This window comes from Mauremys mutica, chromosome 14, assembly GCF_020497125.1.
Source record: "Mauremys mutica isolate MM-2020 ecotype Southern chromosome 14, ASM2049712v1, whole genome shotgun sequence".
NCBI lineage: Eukaryota > Metazoa > Chordata > Testudines > Geoemydidae > Mauremys > Mauremys mutica.
This window is the reverse complement of record NC_059085.1, coordinates 40,466,598-40,491,848: the sequence shown is the minus strand read 5'-3', so window position 1 is coordinate 40,491,848 and position 25,251 is coordinate 40,466,598. Positions and strand designations below refer to the sequence as shown.

Genomic DNA, 25,251 nt, shown 5'->3' with positions numbered 1-25,251 from the left:
CTTGAGCCCAAGACTTTTCTGTTTCCACTCCCCCCCCCCCCCCGACCCAGGGTTAATGAATTTTGAAATAAGGCTCAATCTTTTCATGGTCTTTATAGTCAGACACTCCCAGCACTGGGGATCTGGGAATCTAGTCTCTGCCCTGACACAGATTCCCTCTGGGCCCTTGGGTGAGTTGCTTATCTGTCTGGCTTTGACATTCCCTGTGTCCCGGGAATCCCCAGGCTGGGAATGAATCTCATCAAGCTGAACTGGACAGGAGAGAAGTTTGCTCTGAGGGCCAGATTTTCAAAGGAGACCAGAGCGTAATCTAAGGGGCTGAATATCCCCCAAATCCCAGGCAGCAAATGTTAGTGGAAATCGCACGGTCTTTTTCTGCTTAAAAATGGAACAAGTCTCGGCGGTGCAAATAAAGCTGTGTCTGGGCAAAGGAGGGCTAAATACACAGCATCTTTGTTATAGCATCGTCGTGGTTTTATTTTGCAGTGCACTGTACAGGTGTCCAACCTGCTGCGACGAGTCCCTGAGCCCATCTTTTACGAGATGTTCCTGCAGTTCTCCAATGGCAAGGGGAACTGGCTGTGGCCAGTCCCTGTAGCGAATCCCCAGCTGCAGCTGAATAGCCCAGGTGAGGTTCTCTACTGGCGAGAGCGTTGGTTTCCCTGTCGTGATTTTCTTTTGCTTCTCAGCTTTAAACATTTCTCTGTGAATCCTAATATTTCTGTTTAGCTGGGAAGGATCCCCAGCTACTTCCAACCACAGCGAGAAGCAGTGCTGGAGCTCATTAGCCGAGTACCTGTTCTGCTAAGCGCTCAGGCAGGACTAATGAATCCTTGTAAGGCAATGGGCTCAGCTCAGACTGCCTGGTTTGCTTTGACATTTACGCTCCACAGGCCTGCTCTTAATGAGCAGGGATCCGGCAAATCTGCAGGAAAAGGACGGAACAGGTGTCGTTTTGTGCTATAAAGTGCCAGCGAGTGTGCAGCCAATCACTTCAATCTGTTAGCTGGCCAGCTTAAGGCCTCTGGAGTTCAGACAGGTGGTGTGGTGTAGTGGCTAGTGCATGGGACTCTGAGCCAGCAGATCTAATACTGGCACTGCCCCGATTCCCTATGGCTTTGGGCAAATCACTTAGGCTGAAATGTTCAAAAGCAGCCTCTAATTCTGGGTGCCTCCAGTTTTGGGCACCCAACTCGAGACACCTAGAACCCTGTCTATTCACTTCAGGAGAGTTTCCCCATCTGTAAAATGGGAATAATGACACTGACCTCCTTTGTAAAGCACTTTGAGATTGACTGATGAAAAGCCCTAGATGAGAGCTAGGTAGTAGTAGTCTTATTACCAATGAACAGGCTGATGGGTGGGAAGTGATAGGTCTGGTTATAAGGGTGCGTAAGTAAGTTGTCTTGGAGCAGATGTGTGTTCTTATCCCTGGTTCTTCATATGTTGGGTGTGCAGCTAGCTGGCATTTATGGTGTCTCTGTAAATAGGTAGCCGAGTGCTCATTACATTTGCAGCCCTTCTCTGAGGTTGCATCTTGGTTGATTGCCCTGGCTACCAGAAATGGTGCATCTGTGTATGCAGCTAACTCTTCTCTCTGGATGTTTCTTTCAGCCTCCCTGAGGTCTGAGAGGCTAAGAAGATTCTTTCTAGTCGATGGGCTCTCGGGCAGGCAAGGGAACCTGTCCAATCAACCAGCATCTGTCATGTTGGCAGCAGGGCTGCTCCTAAGGTAAAGGGCATGGGCAGAACACTGGGGCAGTCACCGGTTCAGCCTGTTTGACTGCCATCAATTTTTGTTCCTCCAAGTTTGTCACAAAGAAGGGATGTTACCGGCATTTCTCCAGGAAAAATAGGTACAGCACGGCTGGCTCTGTAGTAGGGCAAGCCCCGGAGCACAAAGAATTCAGAGACTGATGGGGGTAGGTGGTTCAATCACCTTTCTTCTCTGGCATCAGGAAGAGATTGAACCCTGCAGTGTGTCAGGATCCTGCAGGTTAAAATATAACCTGGCCCTTTAATTAGAATACGGGGACTTGTAGCTCCGCCCCCTAGGGAGGAGCCCACAGCTAGTGGGCAGAGAGAGAGAGACACACACACACACAGCTAGGTGGAGCCAGAGATCCCCGGGGTAAGGTGCAAGGACCTGCCCTCCCATATATGACCCGCCTACTAGGTAATGACCAATAAAGGCAGCTTTGTGGAACGTGTGTCCAGGCCTTGGTCTGCTCCTGTGCAATGTGATCAGTGCCCCCAGCCAAGCACTGAGTGAGATCCGCCGGCCAGTAGGCTCCCAGGACCCAGTCCCAGCATGCTCTGTGGCAGTCTTAGTGCGCTTTGCTTCTACCTAACCTGGGGACTTTGCACAGCCCCGTGCCTGGTGCCCACAAGCTGCATTTTGAACCCACCCAGGGCTAGCCACCCTGGCGTTAATGTAGTGCCCAGAAGCATTGGCAGGACACAGCTGAGCTATTTGTATGTGTAACTTCATCGCCTACACAGACAGCTTTGCAGCACTGCCCGCCGAGCGCCCCATCGGCGAGACCAAAGCCTGGGTTCCCAGGCAGCCTGGTTTGCCCGGAGGAGATGGTGTTTATAACCAGCCGTCCCCTCTCTAGCGTATTCCTTGCAGCTTACAGCTAGCACCTCCTTTATCACCCTCCCCAAGGAGATCACATTCCAGGCGTCTCCCCTCGTGCTGAGACTCACCATCTTCTGTGCAAAAAGAATTCTAATCTCCCCATCCTGCTCTGCACAATTAACTCAACTCCCTCCACTCGTTTCCTACAGAGGTTTCATTAAAATTCATTGTTCGCCTCTCCAATTATTTGCTCTGTCCCCCGGATAACCCCTCTCTGTTTTTTCCCTCTGACGCTGGCTCGTGCAGTGTTGACTTGCCAACCAGTAGCCCAGGAGACCAGTCTGCTTTCCTGTTGACAGTGAAGTATGCAAAGCAAGATAGCACTGCAACGACGCAGGCAAGTTTGTGGCACCCCAGGATTCCCTTGGCGGGAGCTGCAAAGGGGGGGAGAGGGAGAGAAATAATGTGAAACGAAGCAGCTGAAACAACAAGACCTGGTTGACTTTCCTTTGAGTTCCCCAGCGCTTGGCAGCTGTTGTTTCAGCAGGTGATAATTAGAGCCGGGAATGAGCTTGGATGTTGTCCGGGTTGAGACTGAGTTCAATTGTGCCTCCTCTCCCCAAGCCCACACTTTGCCAGCCAGGTAGGAAATGTAACAAACTCGCCCTCTGTGCTGGTGGCTGGTGCTGTGGGCAGTCGTGCATTAAGAGGCCAGGACTGATGGTGGCTCTGGGGCAGGCATGGGAGACCTGCACTGAAGCTGTGCAGACTGGGGGATCTCCTGCGTGTACCTGAACCTGGTAGGACAACTTTGCGGCAGTGCATGAAAGGGTCACTGGTAGGGTGACCAGATGTCCTGATTTTCTAGGGACAGTCCCGATTTTTGGGTCTTTTTCTTTTATAGGCTCCTATTACCCCCACCCCCACCCCGATTTTTCACATTTGCTGTCTGGTCACCTTAGTGACTGGCCACTCATGGGCTTCCCATGTGCTAGTCTCTGAAGCAGCCCTGGCACCCGTTTCATCTAAGTGCCCATCTAAGACATCCTCGGACATCTAAGTGCCTCGTTCATGGGCCAGCTTAGTTATTATTACATGCTGTACGCTCCTGCCAGTTGTGTGTGACACATCCCGCAGACGGGGCACCCATCACCATAGCACCTAATCATCAGCTGGTGACATTAATGGGTCTGGAACCCCTGTAACCAACCTGGGATGGGAGGGGGGAACATACGGTCTAACTCTGTGGGAGGAACAAACGCCTGGAAACCAGCCAACTAATTCCATCTTCATTGTGCCCATCAGCCTTCTCAAAGGCTGCATGCATCTACACTGGACTGGGCCTCAGGAGACCTGCCTTCTATTTCTGGCTCTCCCAGTGATCTTGGGTGACTCACTTCTCTCTGTACCTCTATTCCCCCTCCAACCCTTGGTCAGTCTTGTCCAGTTACACTGTAAGCTCCTTGGGGCAGGGCCTGTCTCTCCCTAGGGTTGCATAGTGCCTGGTATGCCGATCTCTGTCAGAGGCTCTAGGCACTACCATAAACACACACGATAAATAATTCCCCAGGGGGCAGCTCCCCAGGCAGTAGCCAATGCCATATTGTGGGCAAGGCGGAAGTAGACTCTGAAATGTTTTCCACGCTGATGTCTAATCTCGATCTGAGCAGATACTGACAACACGGTGGTAAAAGCCCCTGTGTCTTGCCTATACGACACCTTCTGCTGCTACCACCAGGGTGAATTATGGGTAATGTTTTTGCCGCTGTAGACAAGGTCTTTGTGAGCAATGGCAGCAGCCTGTTTCCGCCAGGACTTTGCCAGGCAATTTCATTGTCTGGTTAGACAAATGTATTGAGATTGCCGGGTCTGGACCATCCGTGATGCTCACCATTGTTATTAAAGCCCATACGGGCCATGATTTCCAAAGTGACTAGTGACTTCTGGAGTGTGCAACCTTAAATACAGCTGATTTTCAGAGGACAGGTGCTCAGCAATTTCAGAAAATTGCACCATTGAGCCCCCCCCCCCCCCCCCCCCCCCCCCCCCCCCCCCCCCCCCTCCCCACCCCACCCCCCCCCCCCCCAAAAGTCCAGGTTTTGAAAATCCTGGCCAGCGCTGTCAATTCAATCCCTAGTCCTAGACTGCCTTGCTGCTATCTCCCTTGCTCACTTTCTTTCCCTTGCAGGTATCGTTTGCAGTGTCATACACACATCGCCCTGGAACGTCTCCACGAGACACAGATGTGAGTAGTAATCATTCGCACATGCTGCTTCATGGGTCACAGGTCATCCAGCTGCTGGAAAGTGTCTGGAGAAGACAGAAAGGCTGTTCTGGGGCATGAAGGGAATGATGGATGTGGAACAACTTGGGGAGCTGCGTGTGTTCAGCCTTCAAGAAATAAAAAAAGAGGCTACCATGACACCCAATTAGGACACCAAATGAGGGCCCATAGGGATCTGGGTTGGACTCCATGATAAGCAATGAGGGAAAACCAGGGACCCAAAAACGCAGTAGTTTCACTATAAGACGAGCCTTTAGCCTCCAGAATAGCATATGGAATGATGACTCACGTGTGCACAGGACTCATGTATGCTAATGAGTCAGTGCAGGTTGGATTTGTATCCCTCTATTCACCCAGTTTGCAGATGTATAGATTTTAAGGCCAGAACAGGGACCGTTCTACCATGCGGCCTGACCGCCTGAAGCATAGGTGTTCAGCCTAAGCAGGTGAAGATGTGATTGCCTTCTCTTCTGAGTTCTGGAAAGCATGACAACTTCTTTCTCTGACAGATAGCGCTTGCCATCCTGGGCTCTTTGGCAGCCTTGTACGCCTTGCTGAAGACCAGCAGCTGGGTGCGGAGGTCTAGACTTCAGAATATAAGCTTTATAGTAAGGAAGAGATTGTAAATGTTGGATACGTGCCCGTACGCTGCATATCACTGCCTTCTGAACATTGCCAGAATGTGATAATACCCCAACATTGAGACTGCAAATATACTTAATAGTGTCTCCCCAATTCCCAACTGGCCTATTGCAAATTCCCTGTCTCATGGTCTTCCTCCATCCCTACTTGCTAGATTTTAAGAGCCCAACTGTTCTGTCATTAGGAAGCAGGATCACACCCATGTCCTTGGTCAACTCTTCCAGCTACCTATCCAGGTCTGAATCCAGTTCAAAGTGGCCTCTACTTTCTGACTCCTTCCCCGCTCCACTGATTTTGTTCTATCCAGACTCCATGAGCTCAGGTCCATCTACTGCGCTTCCCCTCCCCACACTGTGTACATCCATTTCTGGTCTGCTCCACACCGTTTCCATGCAACTCTCTGGGGTTTGGAGGGGTTACCCTTTCCTGTGGTTCCCCCCTCTCCTCCTGGTTCTAACCAGTCCCTGCCTTGTTTTTGCCCTCTGTAAATTGGGAATATCAACACCAGCCCCAAATAGAGACTGAGGTTTCAGTCATTAATGTCTATAAAGTGTCTGAGATCCTTGGCTGGAAAGCACTAGAGAGAGGTGAAATTCCTCCCTATTACTTTGGGACAGAGGCATCCGCATTAACTCTCCACATGGCCATTATACAGCTGCATTAGCGTCGCTGATCCAGCAGCTTCTGCGATGATGTCATTAAGCCATCTGAAAACTGCTCTGCTAGTGATTAGGAGTTTCAGATACACAGTGGGGGAACTGCTTGATCTAACACGTTTCCCTACTGGAGGGAGTGATTGCTACGTTTAGGACCACACTCATCCTTGGCGAAAGCCGGCGCAGCTCCTGCTGGACTCAGTGGGGGCTCGGCCCGTTGACATCCATGGTGGAATTGGCCCATGGTCTGTAAAGCTCTTTGGGATCCTTCTGGATGTAAAAAGGATTCCAAGTTCCAGCAGTTGACCCCAGGGCCAGGGTCAAGCCGACACACGTAACAAAGGTTTTTCTCCTCCCAATATTTGTCCATTTCCTTTTTCCTCCCCCAGATTTTAGTCAAGTTCTTTGCCTTCTTTGCCGGGGCCCTGGCTAACACCTTCTTCATGGTTGCCCTTGGGACGGGGATTTATTGGCTCATTGTTTTCAAGGTGAGTCGTGTTTCTTTATGCATTTCGCCTGGTTCTTTCCTGAGCTGTTCTGGACTGCTAGGCCCCTAGCTCAGCGGCTCTCAAGCTGCGGGTCAGGACCCCAAAGTGGGTCGCAACCCCATTTGAATGGGGTCACCAGGGCTGGCTTAGACTTGCTGGGGCCTGGGCCACCACTTGGGGCCTAAGCCCCACCACCTGGGGCTCCAGGTTTGGCCACCCCACTGGGGCAGTGGGACTCGTGTGAGCTCAGGCTTTGGTCCCCGCTCCTGGGATCATGTAGTAGTTTGTGTTGTCAGAAAGGGGTCATGCTGCAATGAAGTGTGAGACCCCCCCTGCTCTAGCTACTCGGCCTCCCGGCTTAGTTCTGGGGCTCACAGGGATCGGGCTGACGTGGTGCTTGATAGATCTGGTGTCAAGTCACACTTGAAATTTTCAGAGTCTGAATTTTTTATATGCTGGGGATGGGGAGAGTCTGTGCCAAAGCACAGGATCAATCCCAGCCAGATTGCTGAGGGTTGAAGCAGGCTCAGAATAAAGAGACAATCTTTATTTCTCCAGGACGTCTCATTCCTCCAGGGAGAGCAATGGGACTGTGGAAAGGTTCCCCGCGGCTAGTGATGGAAGCCCGGTTGCTTGGGCTATTAAAGACCTGACAGACAAAGCATTGGGGAATCTACACTGTGGGCTAGAGCAACAGTTCTCTGCCAGTGGGTGAAGTGTGACCCCAGATTTTCTCAGCCTTGATCTGTAGGAAATGATGAGATTTTTTTCTCCTCCAGTCTAAATTCATTTAATCCATCCCCAGGGGCAGCAGTCTGCAGCGGTTGAGGTTATGGTGCCCCCGGCAGGCAGTCAAATTGAAACCAACTTTATTATCTACTTGTCCTGTGCTTTTGTGTTAAAGGTAAGCAGGAGGGCGTGCGGGGCAGAGAAGCGTGGGGGAGGGGAGGGCAGAACTGGCTGCTGTGGGGCAGGGGTCGGCCTGGGAGGGTGGGAAAGCCTGTCCCAAAGAGTTTCAAATCCCACCTAAGAGTAGGTCAGAAGCCAAAATCCTGGGGGAAAATGCCGTTTTCTTTGCGGTTCCAGCCTGTCTGAAACCCACAGTCCTGGAAACAGCCTCTTCTCAGGAGCTCTCACAGGTTCTCATAGCTTAGCCGTGGCCTTTGGCTTGGGATTTCTGGGCAGCTCCCGGGGTCCCTTTGCTAAAGCTCAGACAGGCGATTGGCCCTGCAGCCACAGAGCTTCGCAGCTGGTGCTCCAGTGACTTGCGCTTTGGTGCATGGGTCACCGCATGCTGAGCTCCATCCCCAGACACCCTCCCACAGCATTGGAGTAGTGACCTGCCTAGTCTGTGCTGCCTGCACCTCTCTCTGTCCCAGGGACTGCCTCTCCTTCCTGAGCAGTTTGGGGCAGGAGGGGAGAAGGCCGCCCCCCTCCCAAAGAAATGGCTTCACCGTGGGGCCCCAGGTTGGGCTGAGCTGGCTCTGGCTAGAGTGAGACTGCTGGCTTTGTGGTAATGAGCTAAACCTTTCTGGCTGCTCTTATTTCAGGCTGTGGACTTGCTTCATCTCCTGATCACCCAGGTGACAATCTCCATCTTCCTGATAGACTGGGAAAAGCCAAAGGAGAAAGCAGCATTTAAAGCACCGGCAGGTCAGTTCAACCTTTCCCTCTCTGTGCCCTCTGTGTTTATAAACCACCCTGTCATAGAGCAGGACTGGAGCTACCTCCTGCCGCAGACCACGGCACGAATTAGGGTTGCCAACTTTCTGACCAGACAAAACCGAACACCCTGGCCCCGCCCCGTCTCCAAGGCCCCGCCCCTTTCACTCCACCCCCCCTCTGTCACTCGCTCTCCCCCACCCTCGCTCACTCGCTCATTTTCACTGAGCTGGGGAGGGTCCCTTTTCCACTGGGTGTTCGGTTGAAAACCTGCCTCCGTTTCTGTCCTACGGAGTCCGTGGAAATAGTCCATACAGTCTTTCTTTGTGCAAATGGTCCTTGTGGGGTTAATTATGATAGAAGGAAGCCCCATGCACCTAACAAGTCCCAACACCATAATAAGCCGGGCAATACACCAACTACAGTGTTCCTGGCACCCAGTGTGCCTGGCACCCCTCACTGCGCCCTGGCTCTGTGATCCGGCAGTCCTCTCTCTCTCTCTCTCTCTCCCTGCCACAGCCTTCAGCCTTCTCGGGCCTTGGCTCCCGGGCTCAGGACGGACAGCTGGCTAGCCCCTCCACTGGCTTCCTGATAATTTCCCCTCCTTTCAGAGGGGGCCTGCAGAGAGTTCTCAGCAGCTTTCCCCAGAGACCTCCTGCAGTCCCCTGACTGTTCCTGGCTGATTCTCACCAGGACTTCCCCTCTGATTCCCCTGCTCCTTTATAACCCCCCAGGTGCTGCCCCACCCTCTAACCTGACCAAATTGGGAGCATCTGTTCTGGTGCAGGAACTTGCACAGGGAGCAGCCACCCTGTGACACACCCTGACATGCCTCGGTCCCTGCTGCACGCATGTGCGCCCACAGAGTGTTAGCCCTGCACATGTGCTGTTTCCACTTCTCTTTTGAGAATTCAGTGTTCAAGGATTTTATAAAACGTCAGCGTTGCAGAAATGTCAATGGAATGCTCATTGGCTCCTCTTCACTTAGCATGCAGGGGAGGACAACATGGTCTAGTGAGACTGGGGGGGCGGTGGGTCAGGACTCCTGGGTTCTATTCCTGACTGGGTGGGTGACTCACTGTGCAGCCTCAGTGAAGTCACTCAGGGTGTGTCTACACTGCAGTCAGAGGTACGGCTGCAGCACATATGGACAGATCCGAGCGTGCTCTGATTGAAATAGCTCCAATAACAATAGCAGTGAAGCTGCGGCATCACAGATTGGCAGCATGGGCTGTCCAAGCCCACCTGGACCCCAGGTATGTGCTCAACAGCTTGCCTGTGTTGCTGCAGCTTCACTGCTAGCGTTACTCGAGCTAGCTAGATCAAAGCTAGCTACACCTGATTGTAGTGTGGACGTCCCCTTAGGGTCAGATTTTCAGAAATTGCTTTGGGGTTACCTCCATTTTTAGGTGCTTGGGTGAAATTTTGACCCTACCAAAGTCAATGGGAGTTTTGCCATTGACTTCAACAGCCAGGATTTCACACACACACCCCCATGCTTAGCTGCACTCAGCATTGCAATATTGAAATTTCATTTTCTAAAGAGATTAAGGAGCCTGGTTCCTCTGTGGGGCTGTGCAGTCCTGATTGCAGCAATGACTAAATACTTTTTAATATCTGGACATAAAGGATTTAGAAGCACAATCCCACTGATTTGTGCCGAAGTGATTTGGGGGCTGCTGAAAATCCCCCCGCCCCCCTTGAGGTGTTGAAAGTCAAACACCCAGAAAGAGAGGCCCTTTTTGGAAAAACATGATGATAATCCCTGCTGTACAGCACAGGGCTGCATTGCTGCTGACTTGGCTAATTAGTGTTTATAAAGCACTTCCAGATCCTCCGCGCTTCTGGGAAATCAGTGGTAGCTTGGCAGGCGGCTATTTTGGGAGCCAGCTCACCTCTGATTGTAATGATTTCATATCGAGAGTGGTAAATTAATGGAAGTGAGGCTCAGGGAAACCCAACTGTGTGGAGCTTTGTGTCCTAGGAGCCTGTGCCGGTTTTTAAAATAAAGCAAATTGAAATCAGTGTGTTGTTTCCCCCTTAGGAGGGCAGAGGGCCATTTCCTCTGTGAGTATTTGGAGAACTTTCCTGATAGCCAATGAGTGGAATGAGATTCAGACTCATAGGAAATTGAATCCATCGCTTCAGCTGTTCGCAGTGTTACTGCTCCTGGAGGTACGTGGGAGGTGGGGAAAGGGACACCTGGAGGAAGTAAGTAACCTCTGGGATCTGGCACCGACCCATCCATAGTCCTGGCGCGCTCTGCGGATATAATTCTGGACGTGACACCGTGAAAAAGCACTGCCACCATTCTGCAGCTCTGATCGTGGAGGGGAAATAGACTGGGCGTGTTTGAGGTTTCAACTGAGCTTTGGGCAAGGGTTCAGGGAGGATGAGACACGTTTTGTATTTTAATCCCAACCAGTCTGAGCATCTGTAATGATGCGGAAAGGGTACAGCATCTCGGTGACTGGCCCTCTGTGGAATGAGGTGGGCTTGCAGTTATAGCAGTCAGCCACTAGATGTCTCTGTGTGCTGTGGAGAGAGAGATTCAGCCAGGTTAAGGTCACTGGTGAAGAAAGGAAACAAAGCCGGAATTTAGGCTCTGTGGAAGCCTGCTTTAATTGTGTCTGTTGTATATAGTTGTTTATTAAATGCCTCCTTTTAAGGACTGTGAGTCTATGTAGCATGGTACTCTGGGTAGGGACCGTTCAGAGCCTGGCAAAATTTGGGAAGTGGGAGAAGAATCCCGTTTCTTTTCCGGAAGCAATCTCTACCTTTGCACCTCCAATGTCTTGCTTCTGCAACGACTTGTATTTGTGTATCCAGACAGCATTTGCACTTGCAAATTGGGCAGTTAATGATGCACCCCATTTGCTCAGAGCAATGTGGGAGTTTTTATATGTGAAAAAAAATCGTGGGCATGAAATTGTGGGCACTGATTTTAGAGGCTGGTTGAAAATTTGGTCCCAAGAGTTTAGAAAGCAGGAACCTTTCTATGCCCTGTCCATCACCCTGGGACCTGAATGCGTTATGTGCTGGAGACTTTTGCAGAAGGGTCAGGAATTCAGGGAACAGTCCAGGTTTACTGTAACCTTCCAGGATTTGCCATGGTCAGTTATTTATTCATGCCTTGCGGCCCCTAAAGAACTCATCTCACATAAGGGTTCTGATTTACTTCCCCTGTTTTTATTCCAGGTTGTGGGCTTGAAGAACATCACATCACGAGACCTGAACCTGGATCTGCACCCTGGCGCTGACGCCTACCTGGCTGCCTGGAGCCCAATCCTTAGATTTGGCCTTGCCGCTTCTCTCTGGCTGGCACTGGGGATTGCACAGGTTACTCTGCCTGTCGTGTTGGTAAAGTGCTCTGGGGAAACTTAGGGAGTGAAAGGAGCCAAGAGCACTCAGGATCGGGCCCTTTTTGAGATAAGGAGAGGCTCAGCCAGATATCAAAGTTCTCCTAAGGGTGTGGGTTTAATATCCACCTAGGCAGCTCAACAATGGGCAGAAGAAAGAATTTAGCATTTCATCTGCAGGATGGTACCTCTCACTCCTCCACTACGGCACAAACGATGGAGATTAGAGAAGGAAAAGACCTATTGGGTCATCAGCCAATCTAGCATTCATGCCTGAAACCCTGGAATGTCCGTCAGCACTGGCTTTGAACCTATGTGCTTGTGTGGGACTTGAACTTGTGGCCTGGGGGCAAGAGTGTTACCCCTGTAGGCCATGATGAAGGACAAAAATTAGTGTTCCCGAAAAGGTGGGAGGAAAGGAAACTTTGTGTTGCCTTGCTTCCTGGGGTGTGTTACGTGAAACGTCTGCTAAGTCACGACGGCGCAGCTGCGTGTTGCTGTTTCTGCAGGTGGCGTTTTTCACAGGCATCTACGAGCGGTTTGTGGAGGACAAGATTCATCAGTTCATAGATCTCTGTTCCATGAGCAACGTGAGTCTTGCCCTGGGTTAGCAACAGATCACATGTGCTGAGCCAGCCCCTGCATTAAAGTCAATGGAGCTGCACCAAATTTACACCAACTGAACATTTAAAGGGGCACTGTTAAGGTTAAATTATATTGTAAAACGATGTTGTTTCTTTGTCTCCCTAATAACACCCTCGTTAACTAAAACAGAGGACCTCTAAAATTCTAATTTAGATTCTAAATTACCTGACTAGGAAAGGGCTTGATTTCCAGCCAGGCTCCCCTGGGGTGTGCGCACAAAATCTGGGCATGCATCACTCTGTGCACACAAACCTTACATTTGCGCACCGTGCACACACATTGGGCAGTTAGGCCTGCGGATGCAGGTGCGCACACTCAGCGCTGTGCATGTGAATTTCACGCTGGCACAAAGCAGAGGCCAGTTGACAGCCTGGGCCTAAAGGGCTGGGGGCAGTGCAGGGTGAAGACTCCCATCCACCGGGTACTTTATACAATGTATCAGCTTTCTTCTTGACCCGTCAATGTGCTTCCTCCCTGCGCTGGTGGCGTGGCTAGGAATCCACTCTGCATCTTCATTCACTCTTGGATTTGCCATGCGCCCGGAAAGCCTTTTTGGTTTCTTTATGCTAATGGTCCATGAAAACGAGCGATTCGGAACAGGTCTGAGGTCGAGGAGGAAATGAGTGAGTAACTCACTCTCCTTCCGTTCGCTGCCACAACTCCCCTTGCTCCAGGTTGACTTGCTACCGTGAGTGGCTGCTCTGCGTGTATAAGCATTGGATGTAACCCAAGTCTGCTCTACAGATTGCCAGCAGCTCAGTGTGTCCACCGCAGATGATGTGTGTTTGGAGGGGGCGGGGAGGCATCATGAAGCATAGGAGCCTGGTGCACACTGCACATTTCTGGGCTTGACCTCCAGAAACGTAATGAGCCTCTCATCCTCCATGTCCTATTCTCCAACCCTGCAGGTGTCTGTCTTCATCCTGATGCACGGATGCTACGGCTTCTACGTCCATGGGCGGAGCGTGCACGGCCACGCGGATGTGGGCATGGATGCCATGCATGCCTGCCTCAGGAAAGAGGAGGTAATCCACCCTCCTTGTTCGGTCTTGCTTCCTAGTCACTCCTTCTTGAGCCTGCTGGTCTGTGCATCTGGAGGGCTGCCATCCTCACGGGGGCCAGTGCAGGGTTTACCATAAGGCACAGGAGGAGGCAGTACTTGCCTCGTTTATTTTTTCTTTAATGCAGAAGCCTTTTCTCTTTGCCGTTAGTGGAGGGTGGCGTAATCCTTGTGTACAGAATCTGGAATCACTCTGTAGAGAACCGTGCGATCTTGGGACATACGGCCCTATGGAGATGCCAGCCAGAATTATTGCCTTTCCCTGGTTACACTTCAGTTGTCTCCCTTGGCAGGAGAACCTGTGCCCTCTAAGAGGCCTGGAGGCCAACTCTGACATTCAGACCTTCGAGGTGCTTCTCACGGACAGAGCCAGGCAGCTGTATGACAAGATAACGCAGCCCTTGATGGAGGTATTTTCCCCTTTGCTGGACTCCTTATTGCTGTCTTTTCATGCTTTTCTTTACACGGGTTGGTTTTCAATTCTCCGCTCTCGAGATTCCTCAGACAGGAGCAGAAGAAACCTGCAGTGACGTTGAGTTCTGTGAGTGTTATCGCCAGATCCGTCGTGCAGGCTGGTGTTGGAAAAAAATCAGAACCCTTTCCAATATAGTCACACCTTTCAAAAAAAAAAATGATGATGATAAATCCAGCCCTTCCTTAACGATGATGCTAGAGAATAGTTGGAGTAGCCTGGAACCCTAACTGTGTCTCCAGCTGTCAAATGGATTTTACCTTTTTACTGCTCTTCATCTCTCCTGAACTCCCTGCTCCAGGAGGAGCAGGGCTGGTGCAACCCATTAGGCGACCTAGACGGTTGCCTAGTGCGCTAGCATTTGGGGGGGCACACACCTTCTTACTGCTCTTCATCTCTCCTGTGCGCTAGCATTTGGGGGGCGGCATTTTGGGTCCTTCGCCGGCGACCGTGGCAGCTGGATCTTCGGCCGCCCCAGTCATCGTTGGCATTTAGGCAGAGGGAGCTGGGGCAGGGGGGTGCGGGGAGGGCCGCCTGCAGCAAATAAGGCGGGGGGTGGCACGCAGGGGAACTCCCTGCCCCAGCTCACCTCGGCTCCGCCTCCTCCCCTGAGCACGCCGCCCCGCTCTGCTTCTGTCCCTCCCAGGCTTGCGGCGCCAAACAGCTGATTGGCGCCGCAAGCCTGGGAGGCGGGAGAAGTGGAGCGGTGACGGCGTGCTCGGGGAGGAGGCGGAGCAGAGGTGAGCTGGGGCAGGGAGCTGCCGCATGGCTCCCCGGGCCAGGGAGAGCTGCTGCTGTGGGGCGCTACAGAGCGGGGGGGGGAGTTGCCACGGGGGGGGGCGCCTTAGGGCGGGGGGGGTGGAGAGCTGCCACAGGGCTCGAGGGGGCGGGGCACAAGGTGGAAGTTTCGCCTAGGGTGCAAAACGTCCTTGCACCCACCCTGTCCAGGAGACACCCTACTAGCAAACAGGGCACAATTTTCAAGGCAAAACCGGAGATGGTCTAAACCTAAACCCTTTGTAACACACCACTGCATTGGTGACTGTCATATGTTCCTTATGACTGGTCTCTTCTTCACAGCTATTGTGATATCAAATTGATTTCAATGGAAGTTAGAAGCCTAAATACCTTTGAGGATCCGGGCCTTATTCTTTTAATCCAAGTGGTGTAGGGTCTTGTGATTTTGGTGCTGGAGGTCCTGGATTCGTCCATGGTTCATTACAGCAAGACCCAAACACAGGTGAACTTCCTGGGTGGATGCTGGAATCCAAACCATGGTTCAGATCTGAATTTTGCACCTGATCCATCTCTCTGTAACGATCTGAACCAATGCCCCATAGCCAAACCCATCCATTCCAGACTCAACAATTGTGACTTGGGACCCTTTCTATGGTGCTATGGAGGGATAGCTTGGTGGTTTGAGCATGGGCCTGCTAAACCCAGGGTTGTGAGTTCAATCCTTGAGGGGGCCACTTAGGGATCTGGGGCAAAAATCTGTCTGGGGATTGGTCCTGCTTTGAGCAGGGGGTGGGACTAGATGACCTCCTGAGGTCCCTTCCAACCCTGAGATTCTGATATAGTCCATGGAACCCCAAATGAGGCAAGTGTCACTGGTGCCATGCTCCGTTACACACTGGAAAGTCAGGACAGATGCAGGAGCCTTTGGGACAGATAAGTTCTTGCCCACGTCAGGTTCAGATACTCAAAACCACTAAAACGTGGCCAGCTGAGCTGAGGTTTGTGTTCATTTGAATTCAAATCAAATGAGCAAATACAATTTCCCAAACTTCTGTGATCCCAATTGGATGAGTTTTGCACAGCTCCACCTATCACCAGCATCACTCAATCTCACCTGAGTTGAAGTGCACGCTTGCACGTCCCTTTGATTTCATTTGTTTAAGGGCTACAGGCTGCCCAGCTGTTTGTAACTACATCTTGGCGTATGTAGTTCATAATTGAAAACTCCCCAGTTGTGGGTGTCTGCCATGCAAAGCAAAGGCTCCAAAGCAGCAGGTGAAAATTGAGCCAATATCCCTGCTGCCAAAGTGAAAATTTGAATGAAAACAAATTATTTTTCCTCAGAAGCAGAGAGCTGGGCTCCCTGGGCTCCCGCCGTGAGCTGAAAGTGCTTCTGGGAACTTTCTTTGCAGGGCCCGAGAGGCGAGAGAGTCAGGGTCGACTTACATGAGCAAAGACTAAGGAGTTATTACACCTTGAATCGATTTCTCAGCTCGTTCCTTGAACACGTGAGTCCATTATTTGCCTTTTCCAAAGGTCTGGCTGAGTCCACCCTAAGATTTTAGTGGGAACTAGTGGTTGGAGCAAGAGACTGGGAACTGGGACTCCTGGGTTCATTTAGTCTCTGTCACTGAGTGACCTTAGGTAAGTTGCTGCCCCTCTCTGTGCCTGTTTCCCCAGCTGTAAAATGAGGGTGATCGTCCCTTTCTCACTGGGGAGTTCTGAGGCTTAATTGATATTCATGAAGGGCTTTGAGATTATCCAGTGAACGGCACCTTAGGAGAGCAAAAAGTATTATAGGTGCTATGGACACCAGGCATAGCACCAGATCCTTCAAGGTGTTTAGGCTCCTAACACCCCTTGATTTCAGAGGTGGTTAGGAGCCTAAATACCTTTGATCGGTGGTCCCAGTTGAATGCTTCCATTGTCCTGTGAAGGGAGACTGTAACCTCTCGGGGGGCAGAATTGTTTCTCTTGCTGTGTGTTTGCATATACAGCGCCTAGCATAATGGAAGCCTGCTCTCTGGGGTCTCTGTGCGCTATCACAGAGAAGATGGTGAGTTCTGAGCTAAATGGACCATTGGTCTGACCCAGAATGGCTATTCTTATGTTCTTCTCTCTGGCCCACTGAGCTATTTGGACACCATGGTGAGGCTGCCATGTGCATCACTACTTCTCCTAACCCCACTGACAGCACCAGCATTTCTCCCCCAGGCATACAGAGATATGGACTACGTCGTGAAGGACAAGTTCTTCCTGGAGCGTGTTATGGACATGGAGTTCCAGGAGCCGGTAGACATGTCCATTCTGTACACAGGTAGCTCACCAAGCTTTTCTTGGGGTCTTATTTACTCAGATGTGAATCCTCCTGGTCCTCTGATTGCTGGCAGTTGTCAGCAAGGTGTGACTGCAGGCTGGGACGCTCGGGGGTTAGCTGCTCCGTACAAACTGGAAATGTCCTGATTTCATCACCTAGGCCTTGCAGTCACTCATGCCGTTCGGTCACTGCACTTTGTGCTGCTACTGGGATCCATCACATGCTGATTCAGGTAGTGCTGGCCCTGGGTGGAGATGGGGTGCCAGACCTCCACCTGTTGGGAAAGGGTGGGCAGAGCATGCCCCATTGTAAAGTTCAAACGTCTGTTCCCAAGTGGAGGGATGATATTGGCTCCTAAGACCTCACTACCCAGGATCACTCGGCTCCCTCTTCCTCCTGCTGCTGCCAGGTCTGAGCATGTCTCATTGTACTGGACTGAGTCCTCTGCTCTCTACTAGCTGTATCTGAGAGGTAGGACTTGAGCCCTGCCAGGGTACAGGGGGCCTTTACACCTTCCTGCTGACAGAGGGGCTGGACTCTCTTGGTAGGATTCTGCTCCCTTTGTGCAGCGCTGGAGCCCACTGTCGCTGACTCAGCCACCTGCCCTGTCTTCCATGCATGAGGCCGTGACCCCCAGCTACACCTGAGGGCTGCCCTGCTTGAGCAGGACCTGCCCCAGCTGCCAATGGGTTCAGACACAGCAGAAGCATTTGTAAAATTCTCACCTTCTGCTGGAATCGGTGCTGCCCTGGCAGGAGCTGGGGGCTCCCGTTCCATTGAGACAAGAGGGGGCAGGCTCCCTGCACTAGCCGAGGGGAAGGAGAGCCCTGGACCATGCCAAGCCCGTGTGCTCCCCACCCTGCCCCAGGATGCAACCCCTGGATGCACCCAGGAAAAATCAAGTATTCCCCAGTACAAAAGGAGCAGCCCGGTGCGGCAGGTTCAGCCCTGCATTGTTGCTAGGGCTGGGATCATGCTTCAGGCTCTGTGTACAGGGCCATGCACGTGCTGCCCTCCACAGAAGCTGAACAGAAGTATCTTCAGCAGAGTTTAACGGCTCTACCGTGGTGTATCATGCACCCGCCTGTGTCCGTCGTCCTAAATATTGCTCTAAGCAGCTTCTTCCTGCCCCCAGATGCCAGCGCCTTGTTCAGCAGGACTCTCTTCTACAACAACGAGCTGGCCTTGCTTGTCTTTGACACCCTGCTCTTCTCGGTCGTCGACCTGGGAACGCAGGATTTCCTGCTGGCCGCAATCATCACCTTTGTTGTGCAGAAGGTAAAGCCGGCGGCAGGCGCTAATGCCAAGTGCTAGGTTTTCTACAGTGAGTAGGTGTCCAAATGCTGCCCTCATTTGCAAATAGGCTAATCACATGCACTAGCACAGCTAGTGATTTGTCTGCACAGTTATCCAACCAGTGCCGGCAATCAAGGTAATTACATCATGGGCATTTATGAACCTCCATTTTTTGACCCCTCTCTAAAAGTGGCTTGGAAACCCATCCCAATTCAAACCCCCTCCACTATTGCTGTGTATCCCCTGCTTGGCTGAGTTCAGCCACGCTGAATGGTCAGAATCACTTTACACTGGGAATCGATGGCAGAACGTAGCTTCTGATCAGATAGTTCATTTCTGTGAGGACTGCTGTGTAACAGCATCCTTCAAAGTGCTTGGTCTGCCTGTAAAAGCAGCAGAGAGTCCTGTGGCACCTTATAGACGGACAGACGTGGGTGAATCTTTCGTGGGTGGATACCCACTTCGTCGGATGCATGTTTGCCTGTGGGGTTTTTGTGGTGCTGCCAGGGCAGGTTCTGGTTCATGCTCTGTTCTGCTTTCAGTTGGTGAAGATGCTGCAGCAGGCACTTGGAAGGAGAAATCTGGCGGCAAAAACGCTGGTGGAGAAGCAGTTTCTGATCTAGAGGTGAATAGGAAGCCGTGGCCGCTTACCCCACTCTTCCCAGTGCCACCATCAAAGCAAGAATGCCGGGACCCTACAACTAATTTGAGAAGCAAGGACTTTGCAGCTTTGATCCTTCTCAGTCCTTGGCCTGTGCAGGGAGACTAGAGAGAGCACTGCACTTTTCCACTTTAGTTACTATAGATAAAGCTCTGGGCCTCCTACCAGCCCAGGAAACATGCAGCCCTACAGTTATTATTTCTCACTTTCAGTTGTTTCCCAGGCGTATTTTGATTTCACAGCTGAAAGATTCCTTTCTGCTGAACAAACCCTGCTCTATTATTTAGCCATCAGGATGAGACACCCATACCCATGGGATTTTTGGTGCTTGTATATTTTTAATTGGGAGACAAAAGGCCACCCTCTGACGCTGACCCTGGTTTTATGGAGCAGCTTTGTTTGTTTCTTAATGGGAAGAAGAAAATATCTGGAAGGAGCAGGGGAATGGTAATCCATGTGCTGTCTCCTCAGTGCATGCGAGCTGCACAGTTCTCTGGTGGGTTCTGCTTAGCTCGGGCAACGGATGCAATCTGCAGGGTAACTCCAATGTAATTTACAAGCAGGGCTCAGTGGGGTCTGATATACCGCAGGACAGACCACCTCACACATCCTCTCTCCCACGCAATTCAAACACCAGCTCAGTCCTTTCCTTCACTAGGCACGAATCTTATGCAGAATGTAATTTATTGACCTCCAATGGAGGTAAATCACAGGCAGATGTGTCTCCAGCATCATCCTGGGCTTTTCTATTCCTTTCATTTGTATTCTCCATAGCTCTGTTTCTTTAAACAAAGAAGGGCAGCTGCATTACACAGAGCAGCTATGTTACACAGCCTGTATTCCTCCAGGGCAGGACTGAGGCTAAAGCCGGGTCTTTGATTTCACTTCACACAGCAGTTGTCTTTGGGATCCACCTGGAGCGCATGCTCTGATTCCAGGGCTGGAGCGAGCCTCGGGATTCACAGCCAAAATGCAGGAGTTCCAGCTGGTTTTGCACTGACAGCGTGGATTCCAGTGCCAACCCATTAACAGGCCCAAGTCTGGCACACTTAAAATTAAGCACAGGCTTAGGTGTTTTCCTGAATAGGGACACTTTCCTACACCGGAGCCAAACTTCTGAAGGAAACAGCCCATCCCAGAGCAACATGGGCTGTGATGCAAGCGTTGTCTGTTTATAGGACAAAGAGAACTGGAAGAGCGACCAAGTGCTGAAATTGGCAGTGACTCCCAGGGCTATAGCAAACAGCCTCCTGCAAAGGATCCATGCTTGTTTCACTCTGTTTTGGTTTGAATATATGATTTATTGTGTTTGCTGCTGAGAACATTTATTTCTTAAAAAACAACCACATGTGGGGTTTAAGCCTGTTGTAAATTTCTCTGAATCAGTGACTACATTTAATAAAAAATACAAAAACCAACAACCTCACTGATGGTCTCAAAACAGCACCACCAATTCACGGGTACAGAATGAGACAGTCCCCAATTTGTGAAGATCACATCAACAGAGTAAAGGCTCAGCAGGTCTCCACATTAGAGCTCTTAGTCTACACAGGGACATCCAGGAAAATTAATCCAAATTAACTAAAGGGGTGAATCTGAAGTGGATTAGTTAAACTGCATTAAATCCCTTTGTGGATTCTGTTGTTCAGATTTAAAGTGGCCTTAATGCAGTTTAATTTAATTCACTGTGGCAGTGAATTCAGCTACACCACATTAAGGCCATGCTAATTCTGAATGAGTGTGTTCATACAGGGGTTTAGTGAGGTATAACTAATTCACTTTAAATTCACCTCTTTAGTTCATTCAGATTAACTTTCCTGGATGGCCCTGTGTAGACAACCCTAGGCTCCTGAAGGAGTAAACCGGCAGCAGTCTGCTCACCTCATTCAAATGATTTGATTTCATAATATGACCCCAAAGTTTTCCTCTCAAGGTTGCTTTATTCCTTCCAACAGTCATTCTAGGGAGAACCCATTAATTACAGAGCTATGCTCCAGGGCTGTGCATGTCTGTCACCTTCCAGCCAAGCATGTGAAAGCCCCTCAGAAACTCCTGAGATGTAAATATGGTGGATCCTGTTCTTAAGCACCCATCTCACCCCATGCATTGTATAGGGAGCCTAGGTGCCTTCCATTTTACACATGGGAAAATGGAGACAGATAGGAGTAGTGGTGTGCTCAAGGCCATCCAGTGAGTCAGTGGCAGAGCTGGGGATCAAGCCCAAGTCTCCTCAATCCCATTCTGATGCTTTCTATCGCTAATGCGGTCTAAACAAGCAAATAACATTCAGTAAATAAATGAATGTTGTGCTGGTATGTAGCCCTATGTCCCCCGTCCGCTTCCAGGGAGATTGGCAACATTTTTAAAACAAAGCAGGTTTAAAACAAACCTAAGGAAATATATCTTCACCCAATGCATAGCAATCTGTGGGACTTGTTGCCATGGGTGATGGATATAATAGGCCAGGGAAGGCTAAGCCTCTCCTAACCCAGGTGTGGCCCCGCCCATGCTCCACCTTGAGACCATGCCCTCGCTCCCCCTCACCACCCGAAGTCAGTGGCCCAGGGCTTGGGAGCAGCTGGGGCGGGCCGGTGCTCGGGGTGGCTTGTCCAGGGCTCCTTTGGCTGTGTGGGGGCTCTGGTGTGCAAGAAGGGGTGGGGTAGGGACAGGGCCTTGGACAGAAGGGGTGGGGCCAGAGGACTAGCTTCCCACGGGGGGGTTCATGCTCCACCCATGCTTGTTGCTCTGGGATGTTATGAAGACTGGGTTAAAAAAAAACACTTGAGGATAAGTTGATGGAGGATAGGTCCATCAATGGCTGTTAGTCAAGATCATCGGGGCCACAACCCCATGATCCAGGTGTCCCTAAACTTCTTATTGCCAGAAGCTGGGACTGGGTGATGGGGATGTCTCATGTGATAATTGTCCTGTTCTGTTAATTCCCTCTGAAGCATCTGGCACTGGCCACGGTCACAAGATAGGATACTGGGTTAGATGAACCGTTGGTCTGACCCAGTGTGGCCATTCTGATGTACTCCATAAAGCAGAGTGGCTGTGCGGAACGGCACCCCGGTCAGAATTCCTGCTTCCATTTGCTCAGGAAGCCCATTGCACCACACAGCGCTGTGCCCAGGATAACAGGTTTCATAAGATGCATAAACCCCTCAGCTGGCTGAGTCTGGCTCCCACATGATGAAAAGGCTGTTTGGCCACAACTAACAAAGCAGGGGAAAACAAACACCTGTCCAGCAAATGTAGAAAGGGGACTTCCCATTATAGACGGACACACACAGAGCTCAGCACAGCAGGCTAACGCAGTGACTGGCAGGAGATAGTCACAGCACTTAACGCCCCTCTGGAGGTTGCTCAGATGTCACAGTGATGGGCATAGCCTGCCCTGCTTTTCATCCACGAATCTCAAAGCAGGAAAGCATTATCCCTGTTTTACAGATGGGGAAACTGAGGCACAGAGTAGGGCTGTGACTTGACTGAGGTCACTCAGCAAACCAGTGGCAGAGCCAGGAATAAAAACCAGGTCTCCTGAGTCCTGGTCTAGTGCTCTAGCCACCTGACCACACTGGCGCCGTGGGCATCACCTATCCTGCCGCCAATGCCCAGGGGGCCCTGCCAAGTGACTGAGTTCTGAAAGGGGCTCCTAAGAAGGCGCTAGCCCTCTAGCAAATTAAGCCCTCTGATTGGTTGTGTTGCCTGCCTCCTGGGGCTGAACAACCAATCAGAGCTGCTGCAAACAGAGCTCTCGCTCTCCCCCCCGCCCCCGGCCTCCTCAAATAGCAGCTGTCCCCACTTGGCAGGGTGGGGTGCTGAAGGGAACAGCATGAAGTTTATCCTGGGGCAGGGGTCTCATGCCTCAGACAATGCTCAGCTTGGGTGAAGGTGCGTAACTAATGACAACTGGGATTTATTACCAGGGAGGACATATTAAAAGAGGGAAAAGTAAGGCTAAACTTCAGCACAGTAACAGCAGTGAAATGCCACTGATGCAGACACGCAGCCAGCCCGGTCCGGTACCTTGTGAGAGCCCCAATCCTACTGCAGTGACAGGGGAAGATTGGACAAAGCGGGTCAGCAGCACACCAGGCTGGCCAAGTTGAAGCCCTCCACCCTTCTTACCACTATCCTGCTCTCTTTTTACATCGCTCGCTCGCTGGGAGTTGTAGTCCATGGATCCTGGGGAGTGTATTTGCCTGCAGCATGCAGGAGACTCCACCTTTCTCTGGGAGGTTCCCAAGCTAATTGGGCAGGGGCGTGGTCTAAGACCCTATATCATGCAGGCCCCTGTTAGTGGGCAGAGGAGCTGTCTCGTGCTACTCTTGCAAACTGAGGTAATGTGGAGGGTGACTCTCTAACCTGCTTTCCTTAGATCCTAGTTAAGTCTTTTGGTGTGTTGTTTGTGTGTTAATGGGTCCCAGCTGTTGTGTGCAGTCAGCTCTTACCAATCCTGGAGCCCACGGGCTAGCACAGGGATCGGCAAACTTGGGCATGCGGCTCGCCAGGGTAAGCACCCTGGCAGGCCGGGCCGGTTTGTTTACCTGCTGGTTTGTTTACCTGCCGCGTCGGCAGGTTCGGCCGCTCGCGGCTCCCACTGGTTGTGGTTCGCTGCTCCAGGCCAATGGGGGCAGCGCGGGCCGAGGGATGTGCTGGCCGCCACTTCCCGCTGCCCCCATTGGCCTGGAGCAGCGAACTGCGGCCAGTGGGAGCTGCGATCGGCTGAACCTGCCGACGCGGCCGGTAAACAAACCGGCCCGGCCCCCTGGCGAGCCGCGTGCCAAAGGTTGCCGATCCCTGGGCTAGCACATGACACGAACTGTGTTTTACTTCATCCCAAATGACTTAGTAGCTGAGGGCTCTCCCAAGGTGCTGTGAGAGTAGCAGTGTCCCAGTCAGGACAATGGCATGATGTGAGCTCTCTCAGGCTTGGCAAAGCACTGGAGCACAGATCTCCCTTGGGGAGGTTAGCCCCGGCTCTGCCTCTTCTGGCTGAGGCCACACCGCTGCTCTCGCCCCCCCCCCTCCGCAAACCTGGGGAGGAGCTGAGAGTTTGGCCCCTCCCCCCCGTGGCACTGGCAGCAGGGGCTGAGAGCTTGGTCAGGGCCATAGGGGCTGGGCATGAGGAAGGGGCTGAGCGCTTGGCCTCGGCTGGGGCTGTGGCAGAAGCCCTGGCGGGAGCTCTGAGCCTGGAACCCCTCCCCTGCTCCACCCCTTGCCCTGTGACTGGGCTCCCTCTTCCGCCCACTGCCCTGTCCATTTCCTGTTATGCCCACGCTCTGTTCCCCTCCCCCCACCCACCCCCTGCTGTGGCCCCTAGGCTGGAAAAGCTCTGTGCCCCAGAGCCGTGGCGGGGGGGGGGGAGACTTTTCTGGGGGCCCCAAATCTGTCACTGCCCACCCCAGCAGTGTGTGATTTGGGGAGACTTAGCTTCCCCCAGCCTCCATTACGTGCTGCCTATGGGTCCCCAGTCATGTGCTGAGAAAGGTAGGGTTAGCTGCTCTGGTATATCTTTGAGCCAAGCATCAGTAATGGGGGGGGGGAGGGTGACGGGTTGGATCACAGAACCGCCCCCCCCTTGAGGGCTGCCACCTGATGTGCCAAAACTACTTCTGCTCCTGCTTTTCCTGCCAGCTCGGGACCCCAGCACCCTGTCTTGCTGAGCCAGACACGCCCATCTGCTCCACAGACCCAGGGTCTGAATTACTTGCCCCAAAGCTGCAGGTTTACCTGAAAGCAGCTAACAGAAGTGTTCCTGTCTTTAACACTCAGATGCCCAACGCCCAATGGGGTCTAAACCCAAATAAATCCGTTTTACCCTGTATAAAGCTTAAGCAGGGTAAACTCATAAATTGTTCACTCTATAACACTGAGAGAGAGAGATGCACAGCTGTTTCTTCCCCCAGGTAGGTATTAATACATACTCTGGGTCAATTAATAAGTAAACAGTGATTTTATTAAATACAGAAAGTAGGATTTAAGTGGTTCCAAGTAGTAACAGACAGAACAAAGTAAGTAACCAAGCAAAATAAAATAAAATGTGCAAATCTATGTCTAATCAAACTGAATACAGATAATCTCACCCTCAGAGATGCTTCAGTAAGTTTGGTTTTTTTTCCCTCAGACTGGTCACCTTCCAGGCCTGGGCACAATTCTTTCCTCTGATACAGCTCTTGTTCCAGCTCAGGTGGTAGCTAGGGGATTCTTCATGATGGCTCTTCTCCTCTTTGTTCTGTTCCAATCTTTTGCATAAGGCGAGAATCCTTTGTCCCTCTCTGGGTTCCCACCGCCTCCTTCTCAATGGAAAGACACCAGGTTAAAGATGGAGTCTAGTTCAGGTGACATGATCACATGTCACTGCAAGACTTCATTGCCCACTTGCCA

At 51.5% G+C, this 25,251-nt stretch overlaps 1 protein-coding gene across 2 annotated transcripts in view; it reads left to right on the top strand.

The window, feature by feature from the left end:
* Positions 1-20,235, top strand: part of LOC123349621 (meckelin-like) — a 35,110-nt gene extending 14,875 nt beyond the window's left edge. For both annotated transcript variants that reach the window (XM_044987826.1, XM_044987825.1), the window contains 17 exons: positions 487-628; positions 1,615-1,732; positions 2,888-2,978; positions 4,770-4,826; positions 5,375-5,473; positions 6,553-6,651; positions 7,457-7,555; positions 8,202-8,304; positions 10,358-10,488; positions 11,512-11,652; positions 12,182-12,262; positions 13,226-13,342; positions 13,671-13,787; positions 16,000-16,095; positions 16,802-16,904; positions 18,040-18,182; positions 18,743-20,235. In XM_044987826.1, the coding sequence (XP_044843761.1) occupies positions 487-628; positions 1,615-1,732; positions 2,888-2,978; positions 4,770-4,826; positions 5,375-5,473; positions 6,553-6,651; positions 7,457-7,555; positions 8,202-8,304; positions 10,358-10,488; positions 11,512-11,652; positions 12,182-12,262; positions 13,226-13,342; positions 13,671-13,787; positions 16,000-16,095; positions 16,802-16,904; positions 18,040-18,182; positions 18,743-18,823 (1,818 nt within the window). In that variant the 3' untranslated portion in view covers positions 18,824-20,235. The remainder of the gene's footprint in view (positions 1-486; positions 629-1,614; positions 1,733-2,887; positions 2,979-4,769; positions 4,827-5,374; positions 5,474-6,552; positions 6,652-7,456; positions 7,556-8,201; positions 8,305-10,357; positions 10,489-11,511; positions 11,653-12,181; positions 12,263-13,225; positions 13,343-13,670; positions 13,788-15,999; positions 16,096-16,801; positions 16,905-18,039; positions 18,183-18,742) is intronic.
* The last annotated feature ends 5,016 nt before the right edge of the window (positions 20,236-25,251 follow it).